General features: G+C 31.7%; 3 protein-coding genes across 3 annotated transcripts; 2 read left to right on the top strand and 1 right to left on the bottom strand.

Annotated features, from left to right (window-relative positions):
* Positions 1 to 12: 12 nt before the first annotated feature.
* Positions 13 to 2,515, bottom strand: LOC7479144 (ABC transporter G family member 5). The gene has a single exon (XM_002306218.4). It carries the CDS (start codon positions 2,178 to 2,180, stop codon positions 186 to 188), a length of 1,995 nt encoding a protein of 664 aa, XP_002306254.3. The 5' UTR covers positions 2,181 to 2,515; the 3' UTR covers positions 13 to 185.
* A 6,396-nt stretch (positions 2,516 to 8,911) lies between these two features.
* On the top strand, positions 8,912 to 15,048 carry LOC7479143 (histone deacetylase 14, chloroplastic). Its single transcript, XM_002306999.4, has 9 exons — positions 8,912 to 9,042; positions 9,699 to 9,865; positions 10,399 to 10,473; positions 11,422 to 11,523; positions 11,812 to 11,883; positions 12,195 to 12,251; positions 12,498 to 12,749; positions 13,845 to 14,026; positions 14,414 to 15,048. The coding sequence occupies exons 1-9, from the start codon at positions 9,006 to 9,008 to the stop codon at positions 14,712 to 14,714; spliced, it is 1,245 nt and encodes a 414-aa protein (XP_002307035.2). The 5' UTR covers positions 8,912 to 9,005; the 3' UTR covers positions 14,715 to 15,048.
* Positions 15,049 to 21,209: 6,161 nt separating this feature from the next.
* Positions 21,210 to 22,473, top strand: LOC7479142 (NAC domain-containing protein 104). The gene is made up of 3 exons (XM_002306998.4): positions 21,210 to 21,532; positions 21,759 to 22,018; positions 22,118 to 22,473. Exons 1-3 carry the CDS (start codon positions 21,364 to 21,366, stop codon positions 22,274 to 22,276), a joined length of 588 nt encoding a protein of 195 aa, XP_002307034.4. The 5' UTR covers positions 21,210 to 21,363; the 3' UTR covers positions 22,277 to 22,473.
* The last annotated feature ends 5,327 nt before the right edge of the window (positions 22,474 to 27,800 follow it).

Genomic DNA, 27,800 nt, shown 5'->3' with positions numbered 1-27,800 from the left:
ACAGGACAGAACAAAACAGAAAAGGCTCATGATTTATATGTATTGGGCTTAGTTCTTTATTATTTTGATATTAATTTCTTTGGCTTCTATCTTAAGTAAATTCCAAAAACATGTGAACTATCTTGTTCACACTCGTGAGAGAGAGAGAGAGAGAAATAGATAAAGAGATTCAGCAGAATCATATATCAGACAAGTGTTCCCTTGAACCTGCTGATGCCAGGACAGCATCTAAACCTAAGAATGACATAAGAAATGAACCTGTAAAGCAAGATGAAACACACCATGATCACCACATTTCTCCACTTTTCATCCTCTCTATATCCTTCTTCTCTAAGCAAATCTTCTGCATTAACCATGCATTTCCCAAACATGTATTCCAAGCATTTGCCTGAATTTGAGAACTCATTTATCAGAAACCCTTCAAATGGATACTTAAACAGCGATATATAGTGCATGAAGATCCAATAATTTGGTATTCCATGCTTCGATGTGAAGTAGCCGGAGAACAAGAAGAATGATCCCATCACCCCTGAAATAACTGAATTTCCAACGATGAAGTTAGGCACTAGAGCACTGAAACACACCACAACTGAATTCGCTGTGTAGAGAATCAACCAAATCAACAACAGGAAATGCATGAATGCAATGAAATTTGGATTGAGCCCCACTAGCCAATATAGTGGAATTGTGAATAATATGGCTAGGATGAGTAGAAATGGCAAGTAAACGAGTCCATTGGCTATGGCGTATGATGAGACTCTATAGCTCCCACAAGATGTCTCCTTCATAAGAATCTCCCTTTCTTGCAAGAAGATTGGTAGAGCTTCTGTTGTGCAAGATAACAAGAAAGTCAATATAAAAGCAAATAGGCCTACCCTTTCTTCTGCTCCAATCAAATCATCTTCAAGGTTGTAGAAGATAGAGCCCAAAACAAGTCCAGAAATCAGCATTTGAATTGTCCGGCATGCGAAAAGCTCCTTGGTTCTGAAAATGTTCTTGGAGAACCTATGAGTGAGGATCAAAGTTTCTTGCAACCTTGAATTAGCAAAACCAAGAGGAAAATCAAACTCAACATTGATAATTTCCTCATCAACTACTTTCGATTGCTGAAAGAGCTGTTGAAGAGTGAACTTGCCACTTCTACCCTCGCCAACTTCTTCTATTTTCTTCTGCTGTGGTTTTGTTGTTGATGATGTTAGCACTTGGGGTTGCATTTCTTTCTGCAAGACTTCTCTTTGCTGTTGAATGGTTTCAATGGACTCAATGGCAAATTCAACAACATTGACATGAATAGGAAGCTGCATTCCCATTGTCCTCAAATTAACACCAAGCTGATCCACCGTGCCATGATGCAAGACTGATCCATTAGCCATCATAAGTATTGAGTTGAACAACTTCACAATCCGAAATCCGGGTTGATGAATGCTTAGTATTATGGTTCGACCTCTTGTCTCCGCCATGACCTTGAGCATATCAATAATTTGTAAAGCAGAAGTGCTATCAAGACCAGAAGTTGGTTCATCAAGAATTAGCACTTCAGGATCATGAATGGCATCAACTCCTATCGACACACGACGCCTTTCTCCGCCTGATATCCCACGAATCCTGTCGTCGCCAACTCGAGTCATGGCTACGTGATCCAGGCCTAACTCCTTCATCAGGGACTTAACATTAGAGCTCAGTTGAGCTTGAGGAAGCCTTAGACGCAGTTTGGCACTAAACATGAGTGTTTCTTCGACTGTAAGGAGAGGAAAGAGGGTGTCTTTTTGTGTGACATAGCCTGAAATCTTCTTGAACCGAGCTTTGTCAATAGGGTTTTGGTTGACAAAAATGGTACCATTTTGTGGGGTGAGTTTCCCAGCTAGGATTTCAAGCAAGGATGATTTTCCAGCTCCACTTGGACCAACAATGGCAAGGATTTCCCATGGCTTTGCTTTGCAAAAAACATCTTTCAAGACATGCTTGGCTCCAAGGCTTGCTTCTTCGAGATCCGTCACTTGCTTTGGTTCTTCATTTATTTCTTGCTTTTTGGTGAAGATTTTAAAAGGGTGCTCTCTTTTCTTGGTTGAGATTTTGTAGGAAATCCCTATTGCTTCAATCTCACAACCTTGCTTCTTCATTGCTATTTTTTGCTCAAATTTTTGGTTTGGTTTCTCAAGATTCAACCAGTTTATTGGCATCACTAGCTAATATGTACGGCTGTTCTTGGTTTTTTTTCTCCCAATGGGAACAAAAGGCAAGAAATAGTAGAACAATATTTACTGGATGGCTCAGAGGACTTAGAGGGTAGTGACAATTGCAGCCTAGAAATTGTTACAAGAGCTTCACGTGAAATTGTTCTTGATATTTTTTTGGTATTTATTTTGTTATGGAAAATTGGATAGTTCACATGTTTTGCTACGTGTAATCTTATAGTTTCTCGCTGTAAGTTTTGGTGTTTTCCACTCAATAATAGCTTGTATTTTCATTTGAGAAACCAAGATTCTTAAGAAAATCAAAATTAACAAATAAAAAAAAAAGGCAAAACCATGTTTTGATCCCCCATGTTCTTAGCAAGTTATTGTCTTAGCCTTCGTAATTCAAATTCGGTCAATAACTATCATAAATCACATAATAAAAAATGACCAAATTGCTTTTTTTTATAAAATGGGGATTGAATTGAACATTCCATCAACCTCTAAGCTAGGATCTTCCCTATTCAACAAATTATAGCTGGTTGTAGGCGATATTTATCTTGTTAAAAAATAAACGTAATTGCAGAAAATATATAATTAGCTAGGTTTCCGGTAGTGCATAATGTATACTTCAAGTCTCCTCACTCGGAAAAATAAAATAAATTATTCAACCATTTTGGAAGCATATGCATGCAGGAAGCTGCCTCCATATGGGTGAAAAGATAAGCATGGACCCATTAGGGCCTCGAATTTGTGGCTGAAATCACATTAAATTATAGTAGCTAGTAACCTATGAAATCTTTTTTCTATTAGTAGGATATCATTGAGCACCATTATACATCGACCATGGCTGCTGATAATCGACCCATGGCAGTGACGGTTTTACGCTTCAATCTGTTTTTTTTTTTTACAAAAAAATAAATCCAGGAGATCTAATTAATGTTAAACATCTTAGAAATTGTAATAAGAAGTGTTAAAACATTAAAACATCAGTTTTAGGTATCTGTAATCACGTTCTATAGTCATACAAAACTCATCGATTTCATAGAAGTATAAAAAGTTTTTAACATTGTTTTTTACTGTTGACTTAATTTCTTCGTTCTGTCAATTCTCAGCATAATTACAAAATAATCGACATCTTCTGCAATTCAAAATGTTTTCTAGTTCAAATATTTCAATTGATATATCTCAAAAGCAATCTTTCTTACCAAGTTCAAGACTCATATTTATTTATTTGCTTGCAAGTATCATCAAATATATATCATTAGAAAAAAATGGAATTAGGAGGAGATTGCTCCCTCCAGTTCCCAGCTCCTTCTTAGCTCCACAACTAGCTAATCAGCAGAATCAAGTTTCCATACTGTGAAAAGAAAAGACAAGGGGCAAAATAATGGATGGGGCAAAATGATCATGGCAGGAGAAAGAATCATTTACGTGGCTGAGAACTTGACAAGAGATCAAAGATCTCCATGTAGGTTGCGGGGCCGAAGAGACTTGTGGTTTTACCTTTGGCACTTTTTTCAAACTTGTGGTACTGCTAGCTCTCCTCGAAATCAAAGAAAACAAAAGCCTCATGTGGTGATGATGCTGTCTAGAGATTTGTTCATGTTTGCAAATGCACGTAGCAGTAAGAACCCGTGACTTGATCCCCTCCCTGAGCTGGCCATTTCTGTGGTCACTCAGGCACTCTGTGGACTCCATCTTCTTGCCCCACCAATCATGCTATCTACTTTGGTTAAAGAAATTGCAGCCCACCCGTGAACCTTTTCCTCCTCCACCACCTTTCAATTATTCCACGTCGTTTTTCAGCAATTATTCAACATTGGAGGCGTATATGCATCATGATTGAATCATCCATTTATCTACATGTTTCTACCTGGTTGATGAATGATAAACATGATGCATTTCTTCAGAATCATATTAATATAATATTATCGTGTAACTGGATCAGATTATAAGGTAATTCGTTACTTTTAAGAGCCATTTGTGGTTTAAAATCAGTCCTCCCTGAAACATTTCGACCTCTCAATTAAATTATTCCAATCAATGTTTTGGAAAAGAAAATAATTGTTTCGAAAATGACATGATTTTTTTCTGGTGCTGAAAATGACATTATATCAGATCTCCAACCCTTTTGGCCATTGACAACACTGGTAGCTAGCTAGCTCAAGCATACAGAGGCAGCCATGACCTAGTAATAGTATTATATCAAGCTTTTAACGTCAATATAATTGCCTTCCTGTTTTTATAATAAGGGTATAACTCAAATCCCAAGTGTAATTAAACCCTTTTTTCTGTTTTACAAGACAGAAAATCTTCAGCCAGTAATCAAAATCAAGTTGCTTGGTTGACTTTGGGCAGCCTAGTTTTGCTTAGCTCCTCGGATTAAAACAAACTATAGATGGAATCTTCATTTATAATCCATCTCATTTTTGTTGTTTCCTCGAAGAAAAAAGATTAATCTCTAAAACCATACACATATATACAATTGCATGTACAATTGGTTACGACTAAAAAAGGATCAGATCCTTTATTTTGAACAACTGTAGCACTGGTTTTGTCAGGTAATTAGCTAGAGCACTGTCGTCACTAGTTAATGACAGACTGATGGTTTAGTTTTTTAGTGAGAAATACTCTATAGGGTTGATCAGACCTTGTCTTCATTTAGGTTTAGCTTGCTTAATCACTAGTATTTCTTCAAATCTGACGATCAAGACAAGATGCCAAGAAATGTATATATATATATATAGTTTGCAGTACTCACGTAAGACCAAATTGATTAGTTGTAAGATATATGACATGAAATAAATTATATTAAGAATATTATAATTAATGGTTGGAATTATTTGGAATCTGAACCTCAAGTACATGAAGGGTATACCATGAAGGCATCCATTGATCATGAAAAACAAGGGATTCCAGTCGAGTCTATCCAAAAAGAGTTCCATATTGTATTTATTACATTCACACGATAATCGATCATCCTCGCTTTTTTATTATAGAACATTTCTAAAGATAATAATAATAATAATAATAATAATAATAATAATAATGATGATTTATCTGGCCCGCCCCACCTATCTAGTATACATCAAACCCTTAGCTGTTTTCATTGCAATAATACGAGTAAGAAGAGAGCAGGGCTTTTCTTTTCGGTACTTTCTTTGGTACGACAAAAAAGGAGTAATACAGTAGGCTTTTTCACGTCCCGTTAGGAAATGGGTTAATGTCGTATTAAGCACCTTTTTTTTTTTTTTTTGTCTTTATACCAATATTTTATATTATATTTTTATCATTGTTAGATCCTTACGTTAACGTCGTTAAATAATGACATATACATGAGACGAAATATTTCATTGATGTTTATTTTGGTCCCATACTTTCTAAAAGATTTTAGTTTTGTTCTTATATTTTATTTCTCTGACAAATAAGTCCTTAATTGAAGTGTTTTTGTTATTATAATTTACAATAAATGCAATTAGTTCCTAAATAATTTTCTTCAATTAATTAAGTTCTTGCATGTCAAATCTTAAACTTGGTCAAACTTGTGAAATAAATATATAATATTATAGAAAATTAAATTCTTAGTTTTCAGTGAGTATATCTAGTTAGATCCTCTTAACTCTTATATTATCCATCAATCCATTTTAAATTATAAAAAAATATATTTTTATTAAAAAAATCCTATGTTTATGATAATATATATGAGAAAAGAATCAAAATTAAAGTAAAATCACTTTAGTGATCTAGGAAATAATAATAATAATTCATATTTTAATAAGATTTTTTGTTTCCTATAATATCAAATAAAATATTATGAGAATATTTTTCTTCTCTTATCTTTTTTAAATTTATTTTCTTGTATTTTGTCTCAATTTTTTTAAGTTGATAATTTTGAAATTTTAAGATTTCATTGCCTACAATATCATATATCTATTTTCATAATTTTGACCAAGTTTAAGATTTGACATGTAGCTAGACAACTAATTAAAAAAAAACCATTTAGGAACTAAATTTCATTTAATCTAAAATATAAGTACCAAAAAAAATAATTAAGAACTTATTTGTAAGAAAAATAAAATATAGGAAACAAAATTAAAGTCTTGATAAATCTTGAGGACCAAAATATATATATCAATTGACAGAATGAGCTATCAATAACAAAAATTTAACATATAGAATTGATATAAAGACAAAATAATAATAATAATATAATAATAAATACAGGGACGTGTGACATTATTAACCTCCTAGGAAATTAAACAATATGTATGCAGAATGCTCCATATATCACTATATTAATTATAGGTATAGCAATATCAACCTAGCCGATTAATTATGATAAGACTGAAAAAAACAATTATGATAAGACTGAATTCAGACATTGTGTGATGGGCAATGAACTTCTTAACTGTGTGTGTACCATTGTCGACAGCGGATAGCATATTTTTTTCACATCAACGTTGTTGGTCTCGTAATTTCACATTTCAAGCATTAAACAAATAAATTAAACCAACACTTCAAAACTTCCCAGTATCAAAAAATAAACTACCAAAAAAATTTCAAATAAAAATAAAAATATCGATAAATAAAATTTATTGGTAAATAATAATGATTTTTATTGATAAAATATTACCTTTTTATTTCTCTTAGTATTCACCAGAAATATTATTCAATTATCCAAAGACTACTAAGCACATGATATAACATCATTCATATAGTGCAGTGGATGAGATCACGATGCACCGTTCTAATTGTGAAGTGTGTAAACAGTTTAATAATGTGCATCATCAGTTTTCAATAGAATAATAAAATTTACATGTTGGGTTATGTACAGACAGATTCAATCTATTTAATTTATTTCTTACATCATATTCTTTTTAGCCAGTAATATTCACAGTTTAACACTTGTTATCGAGAATGTGTATGGGACCAGAGTTCTGTTCTTATTTATAGTCATACTCAATCCTAATAGTCCGGGTAGAAAAATAGATGTTTGTCCTTAACATTTGATTGATGAGTTGAAGCAGTTGTGGTCATACAAAACTTTGACGTATAATGTCTCAAGAAAACAGAATTTTCAAATGAAGGCATTTTTTATGTAGATTGTCAATGTTTTTGTTGTGTATGAGATAGTTTATGGTTGGAGCACGCATGGAAAATTAGAATCTTCATACTGTATAGAAAATAGTAAGGTCTTTATGTTAACAAACTGTGATAAAACATCTTTTTTTATTGTCACCAGAGATTCTTGTTAACCCATCACAAGTACAAAAAGAATAGAAATAATTTTTTTGTAGGTAAAGTTGAAAGGAATTTTGCATAAAACTAATTTAACACTATAGAAAATAAATTATAAAGTTCAATACCCATTAAAATTAATATTAAGTAATAAAATTGAAAAAAATAATCTTTAGAATCTAATTGTAAAAAGACTTAGCATTTTACTGTTAATTGTTATTGTGAAATTCCAAGAAATTTTAATATATGTTAATAATAATAATTAATAATAGGAGGGTAAGCTTTTTCTATGGGCCTTTGTGTGTCTCTTTTGCACCAAAAAAGTAAGACCCATTCACTCTCGTTGACAAACGAAATTAATGATATTTTTGTACTTTGCTTTTTTCTCGTCTTTGCTTTTTTATCGTCGGTCGTGAGCTTTGTTATGCTGTTTCATTAATGAGTTCCTTTGGCTTATATTTAAAAAAAAAAAAAAACAAATGACAATATTATTGCGATGAATGCCCCTTTGTAACAACCGTGACTTGCATGAGAATTGATGTTTTTTTTTTTAAAAAATATTTTTTAATTTTTGATATTATTAAATTAAAAATATTAAAAAATACTTAAAATAACATCAATTTAATATTATTTTTCAAATAAAAAATATTTTAAAAATAAAAATTACCATAATATAAATCAAGTACCAAAGATAAAAATATGATAAAGTTTAAGTAGCATGTTTATTATAATTAATTTTCATTGTTTACCAAAAACATTTAAAAAGCAAAAATAAAAAAAAGACAGAATTTCTTTAAAAGATAATTGGAAACTGTTTTCTTAAGACCATTATTTTATATTTCTTCAATTTTGAAAAAGTCATAAAATTATTTTGTCAATTATCTATTTCTTATTTTATTAAAATTAAAATAAAAACTATACGTGATTCATGTGTTTTTTCTTTATCTTCTATTCTTTAATTAAATTACAGGCAAGCTAGACAAGACCCTTTCTTTTTATTTTATAAAACTTATAATTAGTACACTTATTTTTTCTTTTTTCCTTAAAAAATATAAATCACGTAAATCAAACAATGTCCTTGTCTTTTCTTTATTACAGATAAACATGAAAAATAAGTTTTTGTTGGTGGGTTTTTCAAAAACTTTTTAAAAAAGTTTAAGAGCTAGAAAATACTTTTTTAAAGAAAATAATTTTTATTTTCACTTAATAATTATGTTTTCTATAATTTTTTATTTTCTAGAAAATGAAAAATCTCTATACAAGCTAGCACAAATGACATTTTCGGAAAAACAAAAATAATTTCAGGCCTACGATGATAACTAGAAAAATTATGCTACATCTCTCGGGTCAAAAATAAAATGCTATAAAATAATTATAGTTTGTTTTTTATGTTTTAAAAATATTTTATTTATTTATTTTAAATTAAATTTTTTTAATGTATTAATATTAAAAATAAAAAAATTATTATTACCCTGAACAAGAAGCATTTTAAAAAATAACAAACAACGGGCCATAGAAAGAAAAGAAGGAAAAAAAAAGACATACAAAATATTACAGGTTTGAGCGCCACAAGCTCACTTATCCACCTCAATGGAGCTTCAAACTTTCCGCCTTCCATATTTTGCAGGTAACCCTTTCCTCCTTTCTCAAATTTTGTACTTAATGGTAATTTAGTTGCTATTCAATGAAAGGAAGTATCTTTACAAGAAAAGAAAAGTGGACTGATGTTTATTGGTGGCGGGTTGTGAATAATTAGCTGTATTTGGAAAATTATAATGTATAAATTCAACAATTTTGATTGCCTTTTTTTTTTCCTGTTTTTGTAAATCTGGGTTTTTGTTATAATGTCTCTTTCAACTTGTTATAGTAAATTCTGGTTGTTGTGATTGAATTGTTATAGTTGAAATATATAATTCTTTGGGATAAACAGATTAGGCTTGTTGGTTTGTTCAATTCTTGAAATTTTTGTTGTTTTAATGGTTGCTCAAAGTAAATGTTTTTGTTGAGAAGAATGGTAAAATTGATCACTTAATATCATGTTATGTAATTCATTATTAAGATTATTACAAGATAAATATCTCGATAAGCTATTATTTGATTGGAGGTGCTTTAGTTATTCATGCCGGATTTTTGTGGCATTTGATGTTATCATGTATGATATTTCTCAACAAGAAAGAAAAAGCTTGCTCTTTTTTTTTTAAGGGAACATTTTATTTTTGGTGCGGGATCATCTGTACTAGCAGAAGAGCTATAAGGGGCTTGTTTTTGGTTCTCAATCTGCAGGGTGCAGATATTTTCAGAGGCGTTCGATTTTGCGAAGGCAGTTCTGCACAAAGCGCAGTGGATTTTCTATTTCTTGCTCATATAGTTTAGACAAGGATCCACTGATTGAAAAGTTAACTGATGCACGAGTAATTTATAGTGTTGCGCCTGCCATGGGTCATAACCAGGTATCTTCAGCTGAGCTATGCTTTCATATTATGGATGTTCTAATGTGCTATGGAGTCTTTACAACTGTGAAGGTTTCATTTCTGAGACATGCCTGTCTTGTTCTGGGAACAAGATACATCAAGTCTGGCTATGGCTTGTGTTATGAGCATGTCAACCTTTATAATCTTTTCTTTATTCTATCATAAAACGAGCAAATTAAACCTGATTTGAAGGGGCTTTGTCCATCTTTTTTTGGTGCTTCTTTAGCATACTTGGGTTCTGAAACTTAAAAAACGTAAGCATACCTAGTCACATTAAGATTGGAAGATCTTGAAATTCAGTACAATTTATGACACTGGAAGAAATGACAACTGCAAGTCCCATTACATAAAGTTGGAATACTGTACAGGGCCAAACAATTTGCAGCGTAGGGAGTAACTTCTTGATTTACCGTGGTGTTGCTTCTTTACAGTTAGAGCATGGGTTCTCTTTGTAGTTTTTTTTCCCTTTTTTACTTTGTTCATGGATTTTTCTCCATTTTTTTCACTAACAGGAGGCACATCCCGAATCCTATCTTAGAGTTCCTGCAATCGTGAGTGCTCTTGAAAAGGCAGAACTCACATCAAAGGTAGCTGTCGGATTTTTTACTATTATATTTTTCCATATATATATATATAATTATAATGTGATGCTCTTATTTATGATTTTCAATCTATGCTCATTTTATCGTCTTACTTGTTATTTTTATCTTTTTCCCCTGATAGAGCTATAAAACTCGCCATTGTTGAAGTTTTTGTATTTTATCCCTGAAAGTTAACAAATGGCCTTGGAGCTTTCCTCTAATAACTATTCTATGATAAAAGAAGAGTGTTCTAGCCATGCTGATGTGTGTGCTCGTGCTCGCATATATAAGAGAATTTCTCTAAAATCATTGGTTTACTGTGAATAGAATTAAGGTTTTTTCTAGAATGACTTGTCTATAAAATTAAGGGAAGGAATCAGCCTGTGAATATGCTTACATTTTATTTAGTATGCAAAAATCATTCTATCTATATCATATATAAAGTTTTCCTTGCATAATAAAAATTTGTTGGGTAGGATGTATATATAAGCTTTTTCTTTGCAGATTTTATTTTCTATTTTCATGTTTCATGGATCATATTGCTTCCTCTTTTCTTAGCATTAAAACTGCTGTTCTTCTTTACTAGTTAACAATAATAACTTTTACTTTCAGCAAAGCCCTGGTAGAGTGACCATTTTGTGTTGCAAAGTAGAATTTTTTGGACTCCCAAGCACAATTTTGTTAGTGCAAGTCTTGAGAATGACCTACTAATGCAATCTGTGTAGATCTCTCTTAAAACCTTGCATAACAAACAGCAATGCTGGGTAAAATTGCTTTACAAACTGATGAAAAACTGAAATGTACTAAAAGGATCATCTGTTTATAACAAATGAAAAATCATGGAAATTTTGAGAAGTTCAATCTCTCATTCTTTTTCAATGGTATGTATCAAGAATGGAACCATTTCTTACCTGGTTAAGTGTATTGAGTACTTTTTTTTTTTTCTGAATTCAGTTTCGTGGTTCTGAGATCATTGAACTTCAAGATTTCAAGCCTGCTTCACTGGATGACATTGCAAATGTTCATGCCAGAGCTTATGTAGCAGGCCTTGAGAAGGTAGTTTTGCCTTGACCATCTTCTCTCTCTGCTGTTTTTTCCCTCCTCTGTTTTTTGTCTTGGCTATTCTTAGGATCATAGAAACATGAAAACATTTTGCAAAGGTGAAAGAACCTGTTACATGGATAACCCCTTCTGTTTTATTGTTTATTTCTTTTCCAGACCACTATAGGTGGTTGCAATCTCTCTCTCCCTCTGTGTGTGTGGGTGTGTGTGTGTGTGTCTGTCTGTCTTTTAGGCTAAATACTGTTACTTCAATGACTAATTCTATTGGTCATTCTTACTTAGGCTATGGATCAAGCTTCAGAACAGGGCATTATTTATATCGATGGGTCTGGACCAACATATGCTACTGCCACTGTGAGTACATTTGTTTAGGTGTTTCTGCTTTTCTGTTTTTGGGCTTGTGAATTCTTGCTTACTTTAGAGTATAGATGCAATTTTTTTTTCCTAATGGCTTTCCGTTTCTTATGATAAAAATAGGATATGTGCTATTATATTATGTTACCTCTCTTGAAAAAAAATATCAATGACTGGATATGTATTCAATCATTAGATTGTATAACCACTTTCTATGAGGGAGAGTTTGGTGCTTCAATACAAGTTCTTTGTTTTAATTAACAATATGTGCTATTTGTCATACTCTTTCTTATCAAGACATTATGATTCAGACGTTCCGGGAGTCACTTGTGGCAGCTGGAGCAGGACTAACCTTGGTCGATTCAGTGGTGATGTCTCAACCTGGAATGTTAGTCTCTTTATGATAATCTTCCTGGAATGTTAGTCTCTTTATGATAATCTTCTCTGTTCAATGTTCATTTCACTCGATGAAATCCAGCTTTGTTGACCCTAATTTCTAAAACACTATTTATACGTTGATATTTAAATTTGTTGTTTTTGAAGCAAGATGGTACTTGTAAAGATAGGAAAGTTCCTTTATTGACTATCAGGAAAAATCTTCTGTCATATGTCAGGTTGCAGCATCTAATTGCAGCCAGAATCCACCTACAGGATTTGCTTTGATCAGACCTCCTGGGCATCATGCTATTCCAAAAGGGCCTATGGGCTTTTGTGTTTTTGGCAATGTGGCCATTGCAGCTCGTCATGCTCAACTAGTGCATGGATTAAAACGAGTCTTTATCATTGATTTTGATGTTCACCATGGGAATGGGACGAATGATGCATTTTTTGATGATCCAGATATATACTTCCTGTCCACTCACCAAGTAAGCTATAATTTATCTGGAGTTAATACATTTTTTTGTTGCTATTCACATGCAATTTTGGTATCTTGCTAATCTCAATGTCTTCTTCCTCTTGCCATCTGTAATGTCTCATTCGGAGCATGAATTTCATATTTAAACACTGATTTGGAATGTCTGATGTTGGAAAGAAAAAAAATCTAGTCAAGTGGATATCTCAAGCATATATTTGATTAGAATAAGTTTTTGTTTCCTTGTTGAAGAACTGTAGATAATCAAGTGATTATGAAAATAAACTGTGTGCTTGTTTGTTCAACAAAAACTTAACCTACCATACGGGTTTAGTATGGTAGCTTTAGTAGGAATTTTAAACAGTGATGAGTGCATGTGTTGTTACCTCAAATGTTCAACACATCCCTTTTTCAAGATAAAAGGAGTCATAAAATCTTAGCTCACCAGGTGTGAAATGTCATTCTATGTCAGTGGTTAAAGATTGTTTAGGTTTGACATTTTTCCCCTGGCAAAAAATTGAGGTTTGACGAAAAATGATGTGATATAAAAAGCATCTTTTCTTTTATTTATTTATGTTTTTCCTTTCACTTTCGGTAATTAGCTTTATGTTCGAGGTAGAAATTTTAAAACTTAAAATAATGAAAGCCGTCTTGTCTTCAGAGTATTTGTTTTAATATCTGCTGTGTACCAACTAATGTTGTCTTACTCCCTGTTTCCTGATCTTTTGTCTGTCCATTTATTTTGAGTTCTTTCTGTGTTCTCATGCTACTAAGGACTGTTTGGTTAAATTTTCAAATATTTTATTGTTAAAAGTGAAAGAGAAGATCAGGACAAACATTTTGATTCCCAAAATGGTAAGATACACAAATGATATTAGGATAAGGGAGCATATATGCATATCAAAAGACATGCTAAATGGCAGAAAATATGTGATTAACTGATTAGTATACTTAGCCAACGCAGCAAGATTACTTGTAGCATGTTCTTGGACTTTGCCTGCCCAATGCCATAATTCCAGCTGGATCTCTGCTGCTGGATATGAACATGGTCTAACACAAAATGTGCCCACTAACCACTTGAATCCTATTTTTCTCTTAACGGGTATAGGATGGAAGCTATCCAGGTACTGGTAAAATTGACGAGATAGGTCATGGAGATGGTGAAGGTACAACTTTAAATCTGCCTCTACCAGGAGGCTCAGGTGACATTTCCATGAGGACTGTGTTTGATGAAGTCATCGTACCAAGTGCTCAAAGGTTCAAGCCAGATATTATTCTTGTTTCTGCTGGGTGAGTTGCCATCCTTGACTTAGCAACAGATTTCCCTGTTTCACTGAAAACTGTGTTTTCCAAAATGATGCGATGTAGCATGCATCTGGAAATTGCATGTTTATTTTAGTTGCTTGATCCTTTTTTCATGGATAAAGTCATCTTGACGCTTTGCTACAGTTTAAATGTCATGGAACATGCTTTTGTGCAGACCATGCATCTGCATCAGTTATTTGTGAATGTTTCAAAAGTCTTTCATAAGCAATCTGATCAAATTCTAAATAGCAAATTTAGTTGAACTAAATATATATATGATAGTCTTAACGTCCCGTAATTGAGGTTTGGAACTGTGTTTCTACTATTAAAAATAATAGACTGAACAAAGCATGTATTGCGAATTTTTTCCAGGTATGATGCTCATGTTCTGGATCCACTGGGGAGTCTTCAATTTACAACAGGAACATACTACACGCTTGCCTCTAATATTAAGGAACTGGCAAAAGATCTATGTGGTGGCCGATGCGTGTTTTTCTTGGAGGGAGGATACAACCTCGATTCTCTTTCTTATTCAGTAACGGACTCCTTTCGAGCTTTCCTCGGTGAGAAGAGTTTGGCATCTGAGTTTGATAACCCTGCCATCTTGTACGAAGAACCATCAACAAAGGTGAAGCAAGCGATCCAGAGAGTTAAACACATACATTCCCTCTGAGGATCGATGTCTCATCATTACAAGAGTGTCTCGAAGTAGCCTTGCTGCTCACTAGTAAGCTATTTTCAGCATATTCTGTAATCACCGCAGTCTGAAAAAACCTGCTACTGTTCTTGTATAGTATCATCTTAACATGTATAGGCCTTCAGTGATAAGATTGTCGATTACTGACATTAGCTGGTAAAATTACACTGTTCTGAAAAAAGATTATGCTTCATATTTAGATGAATGCATTTTCCCATCGAATTTCTTTCAAGATATGGAAAGATGGGAAAATGTGATTATTGATTTTACCTTCATTCAATCCAACGAAAAAGAACACTCAATTCTTTCATTCCTTCATTCATGCTTTCTGCTTTGACCTTTCCCTTCCACCCCAAATACGGTTTGCACTAAAAAAAACACCACTAATTGGCAGGATAGCAATCTTTTTCTTACTTTTGACGTGAATTGATTGGTAAACCAGAACACAGTACAAAGCTAGCGACTGTGGTCTAATCACATGAATGGCATTGACAAGGACTGCAATTAAGAGCTATATTACGCTACTTTCTCAAAGTTGTTTCACCGACCCCAGCAAATTTATACTTTTGTCACAAGTCAACAGCCCTTGATCAAGGAATCACTGTTTTTCATTTTTATGCTTAAATTTTTGTGATTCAATGAATGGAAAGACTACCATTTTCTTTGCTGGATAGACTTTTTTTTCTCGCGTTGCTGTTTAACTGATTTTTTAAAGATTTTTTAATTTTAATTTTTTAATTTTATATTTTTATATCATTTTAATATATTGATATTAAAAATAAATTTTTAAAAATAAAAAATATATTATTTTAATATTATTTTAAACAAAAAGTATTTTAAAAAATAATTTCTACTATCCTTCCCCACAAGTAAATGAGACCAAAAGAAAACGCAAACATTGTATTATGTATCCTTAATTATTTTATTTTTTTTGTAATAACATATTGATTATTTCATGCAAAATGATTATTTTCAACGAGCAAGTATTTTTCTTAAACAGATAATTAAATTAATATAGAAAGCATTTGTTTATTTGCTAATTTGGTCCTTAGTTAACAATGTTTCAAGTTAGATGGAAAATATATTCGTTTGTTTCAAATGTTGGTGCCTGTCTTGGATTCAAATTAATTTAAAAGGCCTAAAAAGAAAGAGAAATAAGAATTATAATGAATACTCTATTAAGAAAAGTTCAATTTAATCCCTTAATTATCGTTTTTATTTCAACTGGTTCTCCATCTAGGAGACAACATCGAATCGTGCACATGCTGTTCCCCTGCTTTTTACTAACCCAGTTTTCCATACGTTTCTATAGTAGTTTGAGATACTTTTCAAAAGTAGTTTTGTTGTTTAAAAATATATTAATTTTTTTTTATATATTTTTATATTTTTGATATCAACATATCAATATCATCGAAAAATATTAAAAAATATTAATTTGATAATTTTGTAAGTAAAATCTATTTTTAAAACACACTCAAAAACAAAATTTACCACACTCTCAAACACTAGAAGAAAAATACCTAATGTTTCCCCTCATTCAGCATGAGAGCACGGACTACTGTAGCATAGAATAAAACAACACTTTCTCTTAGTCATATAGAGAAAAACTGAGTGTTTATATGCCTATGGCTTGGGAGGGTTAGAATTGGTTAGAAAAAGCTTGAATATATAGCAAGTTCACTATTTAACACAATCTCTGATTACAGTATCAGAAGGACCTAATTAAGGAACAATAGATAGATTGGGGACTCGATCGAGAAACGATACACACATGAGGACGAATATGAGGTATGCCCAAATAAGGAAAAAAAAAAAGAAGAGAGTATATATCGCCTCAGGAGACCTCTTCAAATGGGTTTAAAAAACTCAGCAAAGTAACCATTTCAGTTGCTTGGAAAGGCCCGCTTTTCAAATCATTCTTGCAAGAACAGGGATAGAAATACATGAACAGGCGGGAAAAAAGGGCATCGATTTCACATGTCAAAGCTTGACACGATAAAAAGAAAACTTGAACAAATGTCACGTTAAAGAACTTTCAGACATCTAACAAGCAGCTAAATTCCCACTACTTTTCTATCTCTTTGAGAATTCATGGCTGAGAGATGAGCTTCAAGCTCCATGATCGTTAAGCTATGTAGCATATGCCTAACTAGCAACTTCTTGTGCCACTTAGAAGTGACATGCCAACCTTTAGTAAGTTGCAATCATGGGTTTGTGGTAAAGATTTTAAAGCCATGAAATGATGCTCAATTTGTTGAGTGGATAGTAATGTGATTGGAATATATCTTGTCTTTCTATTACATTTGTCTCTATCTCCATGTTTGGTAAAGATCATAATCATCAAACAAGCATGGTTATGAATTTTGATTTCAATGTGTTTGTTTTCGTGGTGGACTGCATTTTCAAAATACTTTTTAAAATCAATTTTGATTAAGAATATATTAAATTGATTTTTATGTGTTTTTCGATAATTTTAACATATTGATGTTCAAAATAAAAAAAATATTATTTTATTATATTTTCAATTAAAAACCGCTTTAGATTTCACTGCCGCAGTACATGCTTTATAAATTTATATTAATATATTAATATGAAGATGGACTTCAATTTCAATAATTTATTGAAGTAGACAAATTCGATGGTGGACTTGCTAGCTAATTCGGTTGGTGAACTTTGTTTGGTGTTCAAATTCGAGAAAGAAACATGATAAAGTCATCTTTATACCTAAGACGGGATGGATTAGGAGAGATCAAGAGAAGAATTCTCCATCATCATGCCATCTAAAATCACCTAATATTCTCATGAAAAAGAAAAAAAAAAGCATCCTCCAACACAATCATTAATTAATCTGACATGAAACAATCTTGAGAAATTAGGAACGATCGCTCTTTCTTGCCTCGAGGCGACCAGGGCTTAGCTTGAATCCGGGCTTGGATTCCCCTGGTCGTCTAACTCCATTGACTAAAATTAACTTCAGCTGTAAAACATCTAAACAGGCAATCAATCTCATCTCGTTGTTGCGTTGGAAATACGTTTTCTCAGGAAAGATAAAGAAATGCTTTGACCAGCAGTACCTCAATGATTTATTTTCTAAGGCTGATCTACAATTTCTCCAAGTTGCTCAAGGCAATGAAAACCTAGCTAGCTAGGAAGTGAGCCCATCGTCAAATACCCACCTCAAGAATAAAAAGTTGGCATAGCTGTCGTTTGTGTTCTTCTTGTTGTAGTCATCCCTGCGTAGTCCGACCCCTTTTTTAAAAAATTATTTTTAATATAAAAAAATATATTAAATTAATATTTTTAAATATTTATTTATAGTTTAAGAAAATATATAAAAAATATTATTTGATGTATTTTTAACTGTATCATATTACTAAACACACTTACTTTGAGAAATTTATCCAAGTAATCATCCTCAAATTTAGGAATACTCGGTTAATCAACAAAATAAAATTCAAAGGGCATACATTAATCTGGAACCATATCAACCTTTAATGTCTGAATATCTGCTGACTGGTAAAAAACCTCCTCGTCAATTTCAGTCTCATTGGATCAAAAGTTAGCCGTGGTTTGAATATTCAGATAAACAAATATTATATCTTATTATATTAATTTTGGCCCCCTCTAACAAATAATTCTAGCTCCGCCACTGGCTATCAGAACTAATTTGTTTGGGTCTGACATGACTATCAGACTCAAGAGACTTAAAATATTTTCTATACTCTTAATATGTTTTTTACATTTAAAAAAAAAATGATCCACTACAAAGCAAAGGCCAATATACTAGTTATTTCATAAAGGGACTTTTTGACAAATCACTCTCACATTCCTTGAAACACCTCTCAATCCAACCTCATCACTCTATTATTACATGTTTATATTTTTTTGAAGGAATTTTTTATAGAGTTTCTCTGGTTTTAATTTTAAATATTTTTTAAAAGTAGTTTTAGTTTGAAAAAACTATTAAATTGATATTTTTTTTAATATTTTCTAATTATTTTGATAGTTTGATGTAAAAAATAAAAAAAATATTTTAATAAATTTTTAAATAAAAAATTATTTTAAAAAAACTCAATGTGTTGCAATCTCAAAGATCTTGCTCTCTCTAGTATCTGTTTTTATTTTATCTTAATATTGTTAATACACAACATGTATTCACTCCTATATATACACCCTTGAGGAACCCTCCTATCGTCATTTTGGAACTTTTTAAAATTTGAAGATTGATGTTAAGAAATTAAGACTGTAAGGAACAAAAGGAAATATATTTAAATTATAATAATTGAAACATAAATTTTCCATTGAATGATGGTAGGCGTAGCTAATCAAATGGAGTTCCTTGGGGCGCCTCCTTCACTATTGCTGAGGTCTCTCCTTTTTGCGTATTAATGATTCTGCGATAGATCATATAAAACCCAAATTCTATAAGCTCTAAAAAAATTAATAGATATATTCATATAAAACAATTAAAAAACATCATTAAACTCTCAAAAAAGCTATCTATAAGCTCGAAAAACCCAAATTCTGTTTAAAAAACACAAAATCAACCTAAAACAACTTTCTTCTCAACTTTGATCTATTTTATTAATAATATAAAAAGGTAGAAAAATACTTTAATTGAGCTCATTGACACTAAAAACAAATATTTGATTGTTAGAATGTGGTTTTTTTTGTGTGAATTTAGAGATTAAAATATAAACAAAATAAATTAAAGCATAAGCCTGTCAAACTCAAGGGACGAGCTTCAATTTTGACAAAAACTTAAGGCAAAGAATCAGGAAAAAGCTTTGACAAAATAGAGGTACAAAGAAATCCTCAATTCTTTCCTCAAAGTCAGTTTTAGTTTTTTATTATAAAAAAAATTGAACACTTCTTTTATAAAATCGAGTAGCAAGCCAATGCCAAAATGTGTCTATAAAACCTTGAGAACCCTCGATCAAGTTTATAGTGATAAACTATCATGTTTAATTGCGAATCTATCCAACATAGAAGAATTGAATTGGAAAAAAAATTTACATAATTTAAAATGAGAAGACTAAAATTGGCATTGTGTGAATTACACAGAGATATATATGAATTTAAAATAGATAAAATCGTGAATTACACAACTCTTTTAGTTTTTTTTTTTAATTTTAATTTTAATGTGTGAATTCACAATTCTAGTGGATATTATATGTATCCATACAGTAGATTAAACAATAGATTCCACATCACTTTTAGTTTTTTATTTTATTTTTATGTTCTTCAATCATGAGCTTGAGCTTTATAGTTCACCCCATGCACAGACATGGATTATTGCAAGCATTTTGGATCAACTGGTTGTCCAAATTTTGTATCCTAGCTTCTCCAATACATGATATGTGTGTATGGCGATGGACACTGCTACCATGGTGTGAGGTCATGTCATTCTTGTAAATGGTCATTGGAGCATCAGCCTGTTACCGAATTACAGCTACAATTCTCCACTTCTTTTCGGTGGTGAAAGCTACGCAAGCAGTAGCCATCATGACCATGGCGCAACACTAGCAATCATCCTCATCTCTAGCTTTTATACGACAGAGATACTGCACTAATCAAACCTAGACTGCTTACCTCAACCATATATACTCATCGTCTCTACTAGAATAAGCCTTCATCTGGGAGCTTCTACAATGGCTTTGTTTAAAATACTAATATCCAGTAAAAAACAATGGAGTTTTGAATTCAAATTTGTTATTTAGTAGCCAGTAATTGTAGAGTAGTACTATATATATCTTTAAGAAATAGTCTTAGTATATCACCCCTAATTAAATTCTCTTACAGTTTTATTATAAGCAGGGATTTTTATACGATCATATATAGATGTATTTATAAGAATATAGTATGGTTAACATTAAAAAAAAAAACTCTTAATAATGGACTTATTATTGGATCCCACATTTTAATAAATGATCCAATAACTTATAAGCATTCTTATTTATTTATTTTTAATTTTTCCTGTTATAATTTTATTTTTTTTGTAATAGTTTTAGAATGATATTCCTTCAATTTAATATTTGTAGAATTTATACGACCTGTGTTGACTCCAAGTGGTAGAACAGCACATTGATATCTATCGGATAGTGTTGAAATCGTCACTCCACTTCCAAGCTACATGCCTGATCTCTTCCAAAAAAAAAAAATCCAAGCTATTGTAATGGGATGACATCACGTTGTCATCACATCTTGCTAATATTTTTGAATGGTGATAACATATTTTTGGGAGAACAATTAATTAATAAATATCACTGTGAAGGGATCATGTCCAACGTGCAATGCCTAATCCATTAATTTCATCACTTAATTGCCTGTTTATGATAATGAAAATTACCTGACATACCGAATTGCTTTAATTAATTACCTTAATCAATTTATTTAATGTAAAGGGCTATATTAATCACTCATAATCCATTTGCAGCCGCCTTTTCACCCTTGACCCATATCTAATTCTTGAGTCATAGTGCAGCAATCAGTGTCTTCTCTTCTCACTCATCACCACTATATATGTCAAGGCCATAGGATAGCCACAAGCAAGCACTATCCCGAGTAACTTAGCAAGAAAACCAAGGTTGCCTTGAGTGTTTTTCTCGGCTTCTGTTGATTAGACATGGGCGATCATGGCTGCAGCGGCAACCTTCCTCCTGGATTTATTTTCAGCCCATCTGATGAAGAGCTCATCCTTCACTTTCTCGATCGCAAGGCCTCTCTCTTACCTTGCCACCCTGACATCATTCCCGATCTTGGTCTTTATCCTCAGGATCCTTGGCAGCTTGAAGGTAATAATTATTTTATCCCTGTAAATATTGATTGTTCTTCTTTTTTTCTCAACCTTTTCCTTCTCTCTCCTTTGATTTTTCTCCCCGTAAGTTATGTATTGCATTCTAGATCAAGCGGAGGTTTGTTTTCATTTTCTTAGACATAAAGAGGAAACAAAAAACAAGAGAGTTGCATAAATTGGTTCAAAGAAATAGCTAACTAGTTGCTATCTTTTTGAGTGGACAGGCAGGGCTCTGTGGAGTGAAAACCAGTGGTACTACTTTAGTCGAGTGATGGAGAACCAAGCAACAGGAAATGGGTTTTGGAAGCCATTAGATATTGAAGAACCTATATTTAGTTCGAGTACTGGTAAGAAGGTTGGATTAAAGAAATACCTTGTGTACTGCATTGGTCCCGAAGGTGTAGAAACAAATTGGATGATGCAGGAATATCATCTTTGCAGTAGTAAGTCGAGCGGCAAATCCTACAAGAGAAAGCAAAAATTAGTAAGTAAAATCTTTTAGTTTCTTTTTTATATTCACATACGTACATCATCAATTATAAATATTCAATCTAATATTATGATCTTTAATTGTCTGGTGCAGGATTGCAGTAAATGGATCCTATGTCGAGTTTATCAGAGGGAAGGAAGCTGTTCCAAGAGTTCAAACCACAGTGATGATGATGATGGAACCGAGCTTTCATGCCTAGATGAGATGTTCTTATCAATGGATGATCTTGATGATATAAGTTTTCCAAATTAGTTTCTGAGTATTGTTTCGGCTTATATGTTACTGAATCATGTGTAAACACGCACATCTTAATTTATATGTTTAATTTAGATAAAATTAACAATGTTCTTAGACGTTTTGTTTGTGGGAGGCTTGTTCGATCTGTTGTGATGATGTATCGAAATTCATCATTTTTGAGTTTTAAAAATATATTGAGGTATTAATATTAATATCAGTTTTCACATACAGAAATTGAGATTCAATTCTTTGTTGTAAGATCTTCAACGCACTATCTGCAAATCTAACCAGCACACAATATTTTATTTTCTAACACGTCGCCTAGTGCCCTGCTACCACTATACTTATGGTCTTGCATGGCTTACTTTGCCCCCACCATTTTCTGCTTCTAGTTTTGGAAAAACAATCTCTCTTTTAAAAACAAAAAAAGTATAATGAGACGTATCCTTGATATTTTTTTTATCTCATTTATTTCAAGATAATAATTAAATACTATTTTATCATGTATATTAGACTTAAAAAAAAAGAAATACTATTTTACTATTTTAAACATTAGAATATATATATATATATACCTAAAAAATATTTATGTATATTTTTTAACGTCTTTCGACCCCTTATAAACATACGGTATTATGTGTACTAGAGCTCGACATTGTTGAAGGAAATGGAATGAGTGGTAAATCAAGAGGAAGATTGCTTACACACGCACCAGAACACCACTATATTGGGTAACTTTAAATATGGGCCCAATCCCAAAAATAATAAAAAGAAATGGCTAAGCTGATAGATGAAAAAAGATAGATTTTTTTAGGTTTTGTTTATTTATGATAGATTTTTTATTTTTTTTAATAAATATAAAATTAAAAAACACATTTATTAATTTAAAATAAAATATTCTTTATTGGAAATGTTTGTTCTTTAGTTCCTTGGTTTTCTAGAACCGAAAAACATCAAATCGAATAAAAATAATAATTTTGTTTGCTTTCTCAAGTATTTTATGGTCATTTCTTTTTATTATTTTTTATTTAAATCAAACAAGAACTTTGTCTTTTGTTTTGAAAATATATTTTTTTAAAAACATGTTTCTAAGTTTTTCTTAAAAATCTTTTTAGAATAAATAGAAAAATGAAAATAAAAACAAAAAAACGATTTTTTAAAAGTAAACACGATTATTTCCACACCATTTCAAAAGCCTTGGATCACACAAAAGCCTATTGAATTTGAAGCAATATTAATTTACATTGTGCGACCATTCCACGGCCTTATGCAGAAATTAATAATTTAACAATAATTAAATAGAATAAAAATTTTTATGTTTTGAATTAAATTAGATGAGATCTCAAGATATGATTTATATTATTCTCTAACACATCCCCTCAAGTAAAAACTCTTTGGGCTTAAAACTTGTATAGACTCACACTACCTTGTGCTTAATTTTAATCAAATAAATAAGAATGATAAGATTCGAACTGATGATTGCTTGATTATCAAAGCTCTGATACCATATTAAATAACCAATTTAACCCAATAATTTAAACTTATGAAATTCTAAAATATAATTTATATTATTCTTTCACACACGCTATATCATAGATAATAACAAAATTTTATCAAACAAAATCCAACTTACATACTCCCTAAATAATAAGTAGCCAATGAAAAAAATCAAATTATAATTTATTAATTTATAATTTATTTTTAAACTAGAGGAGGACATAAATTCTCTTATGCTCAATTTATAGAGAATTACAATTAAAACAAAATTGAAAGAAATATTTTTGGCATATTTTGAAACAAAATAGAAATAAATTCCACTTGGCTATCATTAATTATTTGTACTGGCCAGCCACTTACTTTGAATTCAGGAAAGAGCTAAATTTAAATGTCCAACCACCAAGTCGCCAACCACGTAAATTCTTACATATGTTAATGATTGAACAAATTATAAAGTGTTTTGTTGCTCTGATTATTGATTGGAAATTTATGAAAATTGGGTCTACCACAATAAAAAAAATCTTGTTTCTATATGTTTGGATTCAGATAATTATAATTAGGGATGCGTATATTGCCTGCTCCAAAGGGGGTGAAGACAATTAACATGTTGAAATAAAGTAGAAACAAACAAAAATAATATTCCAAGAAATTAATGACCAGAGACAAGATGTTTAATGTCCTCATGATATTGCCGGAGGAAAATCATCAAGAGAAGAAACAAAGTACTAAATAATTATATTTTAAAATTCACATGACAGTTTAAGATTTCATGAGATAGATTGAGATAGATATATAATGTGGTATTAGAGTTTTAATAATTAAATAATTAAGAATTTAAATTTTATTATTTTTATTTTATTTAATAAAAATTAAGTATAAAATAATATTAGTCTGTGCAATTTTTAAATTTGAAGAGTTTGTACTAGAAGAAATGTATTAGAAAATTATATAAATTATATCATGGGGTCTCCCCTAACAACTTAAATTTTTAAATTGAAATGGTTTTTTGACATAGAGAAATATTTTACTTCAATTACATTACTTTTCAAATTAAGATTAAAATCCACATACAAGCAAATTATAGTTGTTAAACACGGCTCGGTTTAACGAGTTTACCTAGAAAATTTAGGATCTAAAGGCTGATTTGTTATAGATTTTTAGTTGAATTGAACTAGACATTAACCTAAATAACTTGACCAGGATTTTAGTAATCTGGTTGACCTTACCAAACCTAATTCAAACCTAACCAAATCAACATTAAATAATTCTTTTTTAAAAGGAATATAACAATGTTTTAATGAAAATGATTGATTAAATTAACATGGTGATCAGCATGTTAACACAATAATTGAATAACCTATGTCATTTTCCAGGTTAGTGTTAGAGATTAGGTTTGATAACCATAAGAAGAACAGGCAGAACAACATAGTTAATTAGAATATGTGCAACAATGGTAAAGGACCTCATGAATCATGATGAACTAGCTAGCAAGCATATACATTTGTAAAACAAAGTTTTATGTCAAGATTTATGTACCTTTATTATATTTCATGAAGTGATGCATGCTGCTTCAGTTGGCGAAGAAGCCTTTGGTGGTCTGTAAAGGCATATCATCCTGTCTCTGTTTATTCTTGAACTTCTCATCTTCGAAACTGCCGTGTCGTGTGTTATAATTAATAGCCGACGTATCCTTTCTCCGATGCAATCAGGGTTTATTTCATCTTAAAATCTGATATGTATAGTCCAAAGTATATGTTTATAGACCGGATAAATAAGATGAAGCTATGAGAAAATCTAAACGTGTCAAACAAGCTTTTTAATAAAAACAATCACAAATTTTAATCTGATTGCCAAATTAGACTGAAATTTTATCAAAATGTTCTACAAGCCTTGTTTTTGAGAGGGTTAGCTCGCTTGCACTAGCTAAGATCAGAAACATGCCCAGATTTGACGCAAAAAATGCTGTTTTAAAATTATTATTTTTTGTTTTTCCTAGTTATTTTTTAATTTCTTTCTTTACTTTCCTAGTTGTTTTTGGATTGTTTTTCCTCTTAGCCTAGTTCGGTTTAACTTCTATTTAAGCAACTCTCTAAGTTATTTCAGATTTTCATATTATTTATAAAACATAATTTTTTTCAAAAACTATTTTCTATTTTAAGTATAAGCCGGGTCAAAATTCCAGACTTGGAACCGAGGATCTCACAGACATGCTCCCTTCAGGTATGCATGCACTGATATCGATACCACACTCTTTAACCCATTCATTATTGTCATAGTTTTCTCATCCATATCTATAATTCTGGGACATCTCGATTCTGATAAAAAAGAGCATAATCGCCCCCTTCAACTCAGCCAAGAACATTGCTTCTTCAATTTCCAAAGACTGTTTTCCGGAATCCATAAGGTGCTGATTGTTCGGTTTCAACATCAAGCTTGAGAATCACTTTTTTTCCGAAACAAACAAGGGCCCTATCCAGTGAAATACATTATTGATCAATACTCCTGGTTTCACCACTGGCAAACGGGTAGTGTTCTGTAAAACTTCCAGGATCCGGAATCGTAAGGATCCACCTTCAGGTATAGCGAGAATTTCACATCTGAAATCATAAATTGAAATTTCAGAATCCAAAAGGTGAACTAGTTTGTACTCTGTGATTGTATTCCTGATGTAATAACAGCTGCTTTGTACTTTTTAATGATCGGTTTCGGAGCAAGTTCACACAATATGATGAGAAGGAGATTTTGCTGTAGATTGCCATCCATTCTTTGCCTAGCCTAGCCTAGCAATCAGAAAATATAATGTTCTGTAGACAATTTCTCTATCTCTCTTTGTTATCGCTTTTTTTTGTCCTGCACATGTTATTCTTCTCTGTTCAGATTCGGCTTTTCGATTCCTCTTTGCCGTTCGGATTTTTAGAGTTCTGATTTCACCTTTTAGTTTTCAATATTGACTTAATCTCTGTGCTTCGAAGCTAATTTAGAAATCATCATGGATCTCTTTCTCCTCTACATTTAGAGATCCAGCCTGATTAGACCAGTTTATTAGTCAAAACCGATTGGATGGATTGATATTTTCGATGAGCTTTTTCAGGTTTCCTCAGCTATATATATTCTAATGTTTCAGACTGGTTTCTATAGTTCTCGCATTGAAAGTCATAGCTTTCCTTTCCCTTCTCCTTGCATGTTCAATGATATGTTTGATTACAGAGAAAACCAGAGAAAAGCAATGTCATTGAACGTGTCGAAGCCTTTAAACAGGCATCATTGAACATGCTTTGATTAGTTTTAAGAATTTCCAGACAACATTGTCTTGTTAATTGCTTGATTCCTGGTTTTAGTCATACCTGCACTTGTCCTGCAGCATGCTGCGCATGTATTCATTTCTTTCGAGACCAAAACTGAAATGGTGGTTGTGTCATCGGGTTTACCTTGGGGTGGGATGGGTAGTGCAGTGATCAAGTTTAATGACCGCACCTTTTGATTTACGCACAGGTTTTTTTCCTTGAAATATATATTGTTTATTTTTATTCATTTCTTGAGCTCAGAGTATATGCTTAAACATGTACTTTATTCCTTGTTATTGCTTTTCAGATTACTAACTAAAATCAAGCCTCTTGAAATGAGATTAAAATTCGGCACTGGTTTCGCAGAAGGATTCTGATAATGGAGGTGAATTTTCTGAACAAATTGATTCCAAAACGGTTAAGTAGGCTTATATCAATAACTTCAACGTGCATCTTGTTATCACTGTTTTTTTTTTAAGAATTTATTTTTTTTTTATTTTTCTATTCACTATTATTAGGCTTTTTTAGTTTTTTTATTTGAAGAAAATAATTTTTAGATCATTGATCGGCGCTATGTTGTGGGTCAGGTCAAATTTTTTTAACATAAAAAAAAATATTCACGCATTTTTGCTGATGTTTTTTCTAGTACAAAATTTTTTTAAACCGTGTGCAGACTAATTCAATGTGACTCAGTCAACTTGGTGGGTCTAAAGGCAACCCGGATAACATGCAAAAACATAGTTTGACTTAAAATAAAT

Source organism: Populus trichocarpa, chromosome 5 (assembly GCF_000002775.5).
Source record: "Populus trichocarpa isolate Nisqually-1 chromosome 5, P.trichocarpa_v4.1, whole genome shotgun sequence".
In the NCBI taxonomy this organism is placed as follows: domain Eukaryota; kingdom Viridiplantae; phylum Streptophyta; class Magnoliopsida; order Malpighiales; family Salicaceae; genus Populus; species Populus trichocarpa.
Note: the sequence above shows the minus strand (reverse complement) of the source record. Positions and strands in the feature narration are given on the sequence as shown.